The sequence below is a fragment of the Cyclopterus lumpus genome, chromosome 10, assembly GCF_009769545.1.
Source record: "Cyclopterus lumpus isolate fCycLum1 chromosome 10, fCycLum1.pri, whole genome shotgun sequence".
NCBI lineage: Eukaryota > Metazoa > Chordata > Actinopteri > Perciformes > Cyclopteridae > Cyclopterus > Cyclopterus lumpus.
Window position 1 is genome coordinate 22,497,889 of NC_046975.1, and position 10,177 is coordinate 22,508,065.

The following is a 10,177-nucleotide window of genomic DNA, read 5'->3' on the forward strand; positions in this document are numbered from 1 at the left end:
TACTATTTCTTTCTTGTTGATCAAAATTATTCTGCTTTTCCTTTCTGTTTTACGTATAACGTCCCCAGTAAGTTACTGGGTTTTAATATAACGTCCCCAGTAAGTAACTTGGGTTTAGTATAACTTCCCAGTAAGCAACTGGGTTTTATTTAGTATAACTTCCCCAGTAAATATGGAGGACCACTTACTGATGCAGCACCACAGACTGCAGGCGGACTAACGGCTCTGCGAAAACCAAACTTTATAGGTCGTCTGTGAAGGCATCATTTCACCGAATAGTGAGAAACCAACGTCTATTTCCAAAGATCGAACGGAAAGTGTAATTATCAATAACTAAAACGTCGTGGTTCATCACTAATCTTCGGCTTGTGTATTTGTATGTTATTTTAAAAATGAATAATACATTGTTGTTATTACTATTATTATTATTATTATTATAATAACTTCTGACCCGGAAGTGTTCCTTTTTTCTACTTCCGCCGACTCCGTGAGCCCATTCCAGCCAAGATGGCGAGCGGAGGGGTCTCGGTGGCTTCGCTGTGGACCGAAGTGAACCGTTGCGGGCAGAATGGAGACTTTACGAGAGCCCTGAAAGCTGTGACTAAAAGTAGGTGTTTCACGCCTATCGGTCGTTACTCCCAACCCGGAAACGGGAGACGCGCGCTGCGGTAAAGTAGTAATTTACCCCCAGAAACGTGCCCTTTCTCCCCCGGTTAGTGACGTGTCCCTAGCCCTTGAGCTAGCTCTACATGGTCGGTGTCCAACCAGCTTTCCCAGTCAGCTGTCACAAAAAAAACGTTAAGCACGTGCAGTGACCGCTGGTTCTTCAGGTTTCAGTCGATAGCGTGTACCCCCCCCCCCCTTTTTCATTTTAATGAATATGTGTGTGTTCTGTGTTGCCGCAGTACTCCATGAAAACAGGGACGATGTGACGGCTCTCCACTGTAAAACAGTCTGCCTCGTTCAGACCGGCAGCTTCAAAGAGGCGCTGAACGTCATGAACACACACTCAAAAGTGCTCGGCAGGTAATACACTAAACTGTGTGCTTATTGTCGTTGTTTAAAATGCATTATGTGCGAGTGGTGGACTGTGAGGAACAACTATCTGATTCAAATGCATTTATTAACATGCTAAATATTATTTGGGTTCCATCTTTGGTGATTTGTAAATTATAAATATTGTTTTTTTAAAACTGTTGGGAAGACATACAAAAGAGATTTGACATGTTTGACTGGTCTGTTGTTCAGATTTGTTTTGTAGAGCACATTCTTGCACAACAAAAATCAGCTCATAGTGTTTTTACATGAGGATTAAATAGTATTGAATAAGTAGTCAATACATGCAGAAAGCATGCAAACGCAAACATGTCCAGAAGTGGCTCGAGTTTGACCTCCAATCAGCAGAAAAGGCTGTTCCAATACGTGAGGAGCATAAGCGCTGAAGCTCCATCTGACCTGTTTAAGTTAAAGAAATGATCGACACTTTAATTGTTATTGAAAAGAATCAGTAGTTGCTGCCCAGTTTTTTTAAAATATATAATCACACTCATTAGTTTGATGCAGGTATCTAAACGTAAAAAACAAATACTATAACTGAAAGCAACATTTGGCTGTGCTTGTTTCATGCTTTACTTTGGTTTATTTGATATGGGACATTACACATTAATAAAAAACATTTCTGTAAATGTGCCAAGAGGCTATTTTTCCATCTGTAGCCCCGAGAGGCAGATGTCACAAAACAAACCTAACAACATAAGATTACATATACAAGGTTTATACAATATTGATGCTTTTGCACACACAATTAATAGTGAGAATAGTGCATGTCCTCATTCAGGAGACTGTTAGACATTGTCAAGTACTAACAAGACTGAGGCTCACACATTCAGAACACACAAAGCAAATAAAATAAGGGAGAACTATGTTAAAATGAACAGAATAAAAACATCCATGTCAGAGGCTCGGAACATAAAAAGCATGCAGAGTAAATTAAATATATAAATCAGTCAGACGCAGCTAAACAACAACAAAAGACATGCATGCAGGTAGAATGATGGTTGACCAGCAAATTGAAGACATACAGACAGCTGACAACAGACGGATAACCGACGACAGACAGACAGACAGATTGAGGACAGTCAGGAGCAGTTGTGTTCTAATGCTGACAGAGCTGGGTACTAACTAACCATTTCTTTAATTGAGCTTTAAATTAACTGTATGTTTGTAGATCTCTGATGGATCCTGGAATGGAGTTGCAGTCTATTGCAGCTTGTACAGACATAACTTAGTAGCAACGTGAGTTGAGAGTCTGAATAATGTGTATTTCTCTTTTCCTCTCAGTGACGTTGTGTTTGAGAAGGCGTACAGCGAGTACCGGCTGAACAGAGTGGAGAGCGCCCTGAAGACCATCGAGGCTGCTCCCGAGCAAACGGACAAGCTGAAGGAGCTCTACGGTCAAGTGGTGAGGCTGTTTTTAAAAAAACAACACAGTATTATTACTGGATGCTCTCGATCTGTAGACCGTATGCTCTTGAGACTTTTCAGGGGAAAGAAAACGGCGTTCCTCTTTATGTGGAGCATCTTGTAAACGCCCACAATTTGTCCACAAGACATTTTTTTAATGACTGGATCTTTTGATGTGTCATGTAAAGACTACTTAATGTAAAGGGTCTCTTCTCATTGTCTAGTTGTACAGACTGGAGCGCTACGACGACTGCAAGTCCGTGTACACAGACCTGATCAGGAACTCCCAGGATGAGTACGAGGAGGAGAGGAAGACCAACCTCGCTGCTGTGGTGGCTTCTATGAGTCAGTGGGAGGAAGCTCCATTGGTAAGCTCCTATTCAATATGTAAACGTTGGTCTTTTTCTTCTTAAAACTGAGAAAAACAACGCAGAGCATAAAAAAATACAGTACAATGACTGGAAAGCTTATAATCAGCTACTTCTTCAAATATTTTTTACTTGTACGAAGAGCAAAGAAGAGGAGCTCAGACCATGCTCTAAGTCTTTACTGGATGTGTCACCGGGCAACTTATTGTATTATATGTTTTTTGACGTGTTGTATTTTCCTCTGCAGGAAGATCTAGGTCTTCCCGAGTCCACGTACGAGCTGTGCTACAATGCTGCCTGCGCTCTGATTGGCCAGGGACAGCTCACAGAGTCCTTCAATAAACTACGGCAAGCGGAGGGTCAGTCTCACTCCGTTCTACCTCCTCGCTGTGTCGTCCGTTCTTTCATTTGACATAAACTTGGTTGTTTTTCTTTCACAGAGCTTTGCAGAGTCTCATTGGCGGAAGATTCTGTGAGTGTTGCTTTTCTTTGGCACCTAAAAACATTTACGCACCATTCATGAAGTCGGAAGTCCTGAACACAATTCCCAGAAATAGTCTCGACAAAGTTTGAAATCAATAATTGTCATGGCCGCGTTGTCCCCCTTTATTCAGGATGTGACCGAGGAGGACATCGAGTCGGAGCTCGCCGTCATTCATTCTCAGATGGCGTACGTCATGCAGCTAGAAGGTCGGACGGACGAGGCTCTGCAGCTCTACAACCAGGTCATCAAGCTCAAGTGAGTGCACGGTTCAATTCCTTTTTCTTTTTTTTAATGAGCTCCCAAAAGCAGGTGAAGGGAGAGTTGCACGGGTTGAAACGAGGATGTTGTTTTTATTTTTTTTTAAAGAAACGGTCAAACAAAGCAACGTGTACTAAAGCACGTCCCAACCACACTTTACACATATTGCACAACCAGAGGAGCAGAAGCCATATGATGCATCAGAGCAACACCATGTCAAATTCTTATTGATGGAGGCACGCACAAGTTTTTAAACGTATGTTCTTAATTTGCAGGCCGTCAGATGTGGGGCTGCTTGCTGTGACGGCCAACAATATCATCACAATAAATAATGTGAGTGTGTTTCTCTGTGTGTGTGTGTGGTGTGTGTGTGTGTGTGTGTGTGTGTGTGTGTGTGTGTGTGTGTGTGTGTGTGTGTGTGTGTGTGTGTGTGTGTGTGTGTGTGTGTGTGTGTGTGTGTGTGTGTGTGTGTGTGTGTGTGTGTGTGTGTGAGACACGATCTTACCAACGGAAATACTTCATCGTGACGGCATCACAAGAGTAAACTTGTTTTGATTGAAGCACTCGTCTGCTTTCACAGGACCAAAACGTGTTTGACTCCAAGAAGAAGGTGAAACTGACGAACGCCGAAGGTGTCGAGTACAAGCTGGCGAGGAAGCAGCTGCAGGCCATCGACTTCAACAAAGCCCTCCTGGCCATGTACACCAACCAGGTAGCTTCACCCGCCGCTGGCACTCGGAAGAAGAGGATATGATGTTTTCATTACTAATCAGGATTTTTTGTTGTTGGCGTCAACAGGCGGACCAGTGCAGGAAACTGGCGTCCAGTCTCCAGTCCCAGAATCCGGGTCACCCGCGGCCGGTCCTCATCCAGGTGGCTCAGCTGTGCAGGGAGAAGCAGCACAGCCGGGCCATCGAGCTGCTCCAGGTACGAGGTGACGGACGCGGCTGCTTGTCGCGTCCTCAAAAAATATATATAATATATATTTTCTTTTCTTTACGATCACTTAGAAGTAAACCGACAACTTTGCTGATGTTTCCTTCCCACTTTTCATTCTATAAAACATGAATTATTTACTCAAGAATAATCTCACTGCTCTGACTTAAAGAGGTCAATATTAAATGTAAGACGTGACGATGTGCATCCATAGCCACAATAATAAAGCTCATTAAGTGCGATAAGCAGGATTTTATTAAATGATTTGGTTCCGTTTTATTTGCATTAAGTGTATTTTCTGATTATCATGTTTTTACCCACCGTCTTTTTGTTTTTCCAGCAATTCTCAGACCAACATCCAGAGAGCGCATCCGGCATCAAACTGACGATGGCTCAGCTCTATTTAATACAAGGTAACGGCGTGTTTATTGATTATCTTTGACGTTCCTCGTTTTAATAATTTAATGTGAAATGAAAGCGTGTTTTATTGTTTAATGGAAAAGTTAATTCAGTTTTTAATCGGCGGTGCTTAAATATGAATTGACAAGAAGAATTTAACAACTTTTTCTTTTGGTCCTCAGGTCACGTAACAAAAGCTTGTGATGTTCTGAGGTCCATCGAAGAGTTCAAGCACAAATCGGGGATGGTGAGTCCGTTTGACCTTTGACCTTTTCTGTTATGCACGTCGTCGTGCGTCACCGCCCGACATCTAAACGCTGTCGTTGACTCCTCCCAGATTTCAGCTCTGGTAACGATGTACGCCCACGAAGAAGACATCGACAGCGCCATCGAGATCTTCAAACAGGCTATTGATCACTACCAGTCCGAACAGGTCCGTGTCCCATTCTGTTGATGTGAACAAGTACGCGACCGCCTGGTTTTTGTGTGTGACCGACGGCCTCTTCTCACTCCCCCCCCCCCCCCCCCCCCAGCCCGGATCTGCTGCACACTTGGCGCTCGTACGAGAAGCTGCCAATTTCAAACTGAAGTACGGACGGAAAAAAGAAGCCATTAGTGATCTGGAGCAGCTGTGGAAGTGAGTAACAGGCTTTAAAAGGGGACAGTTCGGGTGTTTTAATGTTATCGGTGTAATACCTTTTCTTTTATTTGTGTTGGTCTATGTTTGTCAGTTGTTGGGTTTTCTCCTTTCACGTCAACGAAGCTTCATTTGTCTCATTGTTCCCCGAACAGGCAAAACCCCAAAGACATCCACACGCTGGCACAACTCATCTCTGCGTATTCTCTGGTGGACACGGACAAAGCCAAATCGTATCCTTTTCATCTATAAATAGATAAATGTTTTTGTTTACTCTCAAACAAAAACACCCAGCGTTCTCTGATTTTCAACGTCTTAAATTGTGGTGAATTTAATACTTTTGGATTAATGTTGAGATGAAAAGAGGTGTATATAAGGACTCCACCTTGAACCTTGGGGGGGGGGAATGTCACTAACAGGTTCGACTATTTTTCACATTTTATAGATAAAATGTTTAACTGCTTATTTGTGACGTTAACTGTCAGCCTTGGAAGACCACACCATATACTTTAATGACTAATATGATTATTTATATAATAACATAGAACACAGTATTGGAGCTCCATCATGTATCATCCAACCTATGATTAATTGTATTTAATGTATGCTACAAACTGTTGTATAACATTGCAAACCTGAAAACTCTTAAGATGACGTTAAGAAAGTGAAAATAATAATAATAAGCTTTTATTTATATAGCACCTTTTTTTTAGCAGGTATTTAAAAACCCACAGGGCACACAAATGGCAAATATAATAAAATTCCGAAAAATAAAAGTTATTTGACACTTCTAGTAATGAATAAAACACGTTTATAGTGGTAAAACCCCTTTTTAAAGATGTACAAACAAGTATACACACTAAATGTAAAATAAATACAGTTAGAAAAAGGTGTAATAGATTAAAAGCGAGGTTCTCCTCGCCCCTGAAAGCGTTCCATGTGAAATGCACACCGGTTGCGTCCTCAGCGTTCCCCTCCAGCCTCAGCAAGCACCTCCCGTCCGCGGACACGATGGCCTTAAACGTGGACGTGGACGAGCTGGAGAACTCCATCGGCGCCACCTACGTCAGGAAAAAGGCCGCCAAGGTCACCGGAGAAAACCCTCCCAAAGAACAAACGTAAACGCCGATCTCTCTTTTCTCTTTTTTTTTGACGGCTTCTCTCTCTCGCCCCCCTTTTTTTAATGCTCACACGTCTGCATTTTGCTTTACAGCCAGCCGGGCGAGATCAAGAAGAAGAAGAAGAAGAAGAAGAAAGGTACGCCGCTACCCAAATGTTGTTTGTGTACATTAAGTTGCTAAACAGAGATGCATAATATCACAGTGCAGGAAGACGCCCACCTAAATAATATAATATACATAAGATATGACTATGTAATATTGATGACGAGTATTTTAAGGAGATTTGATGTATAATAGTTCCTTCAGGTGCGGTTTGGAAATGTGAAGATCTTAAAAACTGACTGAAAACAATCATTGTTAAATATAAAGTCTATTTGTGTTATATTGTTAAACTTCACGTCACACAAAGTGCATCCGTCACACCGTGTTGACTTCTATGGGATTTATTTCAACAACAACAAAAAAAATATATATATATAAATGAATGAATGAGAGAAAAATATTATAAATCATCTTATACGAGATGTTGTATATTGATTTTTTTTTTAAATTCTTTTTTATTTTAGGCAAGCGGCCCAAGAACTGCGACCTCAACGCGACCCCTGACCTGGAGAGGTGGCTGCCCATGAAGGAGCGCACCTACTACAGGGGCAAGAAGAAGGGGAAGAAGAAGGACCAGATAGGAAAAGGCACGCAGGGGGCGACGGCGGGGGGGGCGGCGGAGCTGTGAGTACAGAAACCCAGTCATCAAGTTGACTGACTGCTTATTTTATTGTTATTTTTTTTTATATATATATATATATATATATAAATAAATATAAATAAATAAATAAAAGAAACCTTCATCGTAACTTTTAGTATTTTTTTTTTTTTAAATCACAATTCTTCCTCTGTTCCAGGGATGCCAGTAAGACCGCCAGTAGCCCCCCTACCTCCCCTAGACCAGGGTCCGCGTCCGGGTCCTCTACGGCCGCCACCGCGGTCCCTCCGCGACAGCAGAAACCCGCGGCCTCGGGAGCCACGCGCAAGAAGGTACCGCAGAAGAAGAAGAAGGGAGGCAAAGGAGGCTGGTAGTCGGGGGAGGGAAGCGACGCACCGGACAAGAGGGGGAGGGGCCACACGGGATCCGCCCACGTCTCACCAAGAAATCATAAGCTTTTCTTTTTCTTTTTTTTATGTTTCTAGGTAAATTGTACTTTTTAATCCCGGCTATTCGTTTATACACGTGAAACCAAAAGCTCCCCCTCTGCTCTTCTACGTCGTTAAAAGTACAGGAGATGGTCATTAAAGGAAATTCACTTTTGGTTGCTCTGCAAAAGCGGACGGTTTCTTAAAGTGTGTTTTTTTTTTTTTTTTTTTATAAACGTTTGACCTTCTCAAGTCACAATAAAATATAAAAATAAATGAACTGCGGATACTTATTTTATTTTTTTTTCATTAAAAAGGTCAGATGGAAGGAAAAAGGCTTTCTGGTTATTGTTTGGTCAACCAACGGCCCTCATCAGTGAAGTTTCAATTAAATCATTAAAATCATGTCGTCCATGACAACAAGAACCTTTTGTGGGACTTTTACGTTTTCATCTCGGCAACACAACATTTAATTCATCTCGGTATTTTTTTAATCTTGATTATTTTAATTGGGGGAAAAACAAACTACTTTCGCAAAGTAAATTGTCTTTAATTGGATCTGAGTATTAAGATTATACTCTTGTTCCCTTAAAATTGTCCCTTTTTTGCTTTCAATCAGCTGCAACGTTGAATATTTATTTTTTGAGTCTGTGTATTGGTCTAAATTCAAGACGAATAATTTAAGTTCTTGAATTAAATTCTGTCCGATGCATGTTTTAGGCCTTTTGTTAAGTCTTAATAAAACCCTTCACAATGACTCGTGACCCCTGTGGTTCATACAACGTTTAACTAGACTAACATTTAACTTCACCCACTTTTTAATGTAAAAACTGATTTTTCTTTCGAGCGAGTGGAGCCCCCTGGTGGTCACACAGTAGGTTGATTTATGTTATTTATTGATTGCAATAATCTGTTAAAATAAAACTTACTTTCAGAATAAAAGCATGTCATAAAACAGTTTAAGTTAAACACCGACAAGCTGGTGTCTGGAAAACATGCGACCTATAAATATACTACAATAAACATATAAAGTCTCAGCAATGTTTGTTCATATTTCTTAAGCTTTTAACAAATAATTATCTTGGTCTAATTCAGTGGCCCTTAATATGAACGACGAATGCTATGAGACAGAAAAAAACAATGTATTTCTGATTATCTTCAGATAACTCGAGTTTTACTTCCTAAATCTCTGTATACTAATACGAGAAGAGAGAGTTCCCCACTATCTTTGGCAGAATATATATATATATATATATATATATATATATATATATATATCTCATTAAAATGATTCAACACTTTCTTTCAGGAGCTGTGAGGGAAGATGAATGGTAACATAATATGGGATATGTAGTTAACTTTGGGGACAATAGTAAGTAAAATATATTTATATAGCATTTTGTACAGACTGAAGTCAGTGCATGACAGGAGACTTTTAAAAATAATTTAGTTAATTTGTTAACTCTGATGCCAAATAAATCACCCTTTTGTCTAATAAATACATTTGGAGATTTTTGATGATTTCAAAAGTTGGAAATCTTAATGAATCTAGCCAATCAAGTAATTTCCCTAAATGTTCTTGAAACAAAGACATGGGATAAGATGGTGGTCTGTAAATTACCATGCGGTAAGTCACACAGTTGTTTACTAAACAGTCTAAATTGACATCTGGTACTTTCAGAAAGTTGGATGTCAAACTGTCTGCACTGTACATGCCGACGCCACCATGTTGTTGGCCTTGCAAAGCAACCGACGTGGGGTCGTTGCTGCTGTAAGACGGACAACTTTTAAATGTGTAGTCTACGGCAGGGGTATTCAACTAAAATTCAGCGAGGTCCAGTGAGAGATAATTTCCTCATGCAAATTTTAAATAATACATACTCTAAGAATAAATACATTATCTTCTAAAAGTACTTAATTTTTTATGTAATTTATGTTGTGGGAACAATAAACGTGTAACATATGTATAGGGCAGGGAAGAAGTCGACTCAGATGATGGTATATTTTCCAGCATTTATTTATTTAAAACGAAAACAGCGACCCCAAGTGGATAAAATAAATAACTGCGTCAGCAGGCCCAGCGAACATTATAACTTTAAACAAAAGGAAAAAACACCTGCAAAAGATAATAAAACACACCCATTGTCTTCTCTCTCTCATCTCCGCTTCCTAAACACGCAAAACAGAATTCATACAGAGAAAACATACAACCGGAAGTAGCACATACAAATGGCGTCAAAGAGGCTCAAAAGGTATATTTTAACCGTCTGTAATGACACCGTGATCGTATTATTGACCATTACCGTGTGTAACATAAACGGTTACATTTTTAAAGAATATAACAATATAGTGCGATATAATTCCCCCCCCCCACACACACACA

At 40.4% G+C, this 10,177-nt stretch overlaps 1 protein-coding gene across 1 annotated transcript; it reads left to right on the top strand.

The window, feature by feature from the left end:
• Positions 1–470: 470 nt before the first annotated feature.
• LOC117737562 (signal recognition particle subunit SRP72-like) lies at positions 471–8,551 on the top strand. The gene is made up of 19 exons (XM_034543613.1): positions 471–607; positions 906–1,026; positions 2,341–2,461; positions 2,688–2,831; positions 3,079–3,190; positions 3,272–3,303; positions 3,446–3,570; positions 3,849–3,906; positions 4,154–4,285; positions 4,372–4,500; positions 4,850–4,922; positions 5,091–5,155; positions 5,246–5,341; positions 5,442–5,545; positions 5,701–5,778; positions 6,526–6,663; positions 6,759–6,802; positions 7,233–7,392; positions 7,566–8,551. Exons 1-19 carry the CDS (start codon positions 508–510, stop codon positions 7,738–7,740), a joined length of 2,007 nt encoding a protein of 668 aa, XP_034399504.1. The 5' UTR covers positions 471–507; the 3' UTR covers positions 7,741–8,551.
• The last annotated feature ends 1,626 nt before the right edge of the window (positions 8,552–10,177 follow it).

What these genes read in the sequence shown, in the direction of transcription:
- LOC117737562 (XM_034543613.1), top strand. Translation starts at nt 508, where the DNA reads ATGGCGAGCGGAGGGGTCTCGGTGGCTTCGCTGTGGACCGAAGTGAAC. An exon ending in GAAGAAGAAGAAGAAGAAAG is followed by an intron (nt 6,803 to 7,232) that starts GTACGCCGCTAC and finishes TTTTTATTTTAG; the next exon opens with GCAAGCGGCCCAAGAACTGC. An exon ending in GCGGGGGGGGCGGCGGAGCT is followed by an intron (nt 7,393 to 7,565) that starts GTGAGTACAGAA and finishes CCTCTGTTCCAG; the next exon opens with GGATGCCAGTAAGACCGCCA.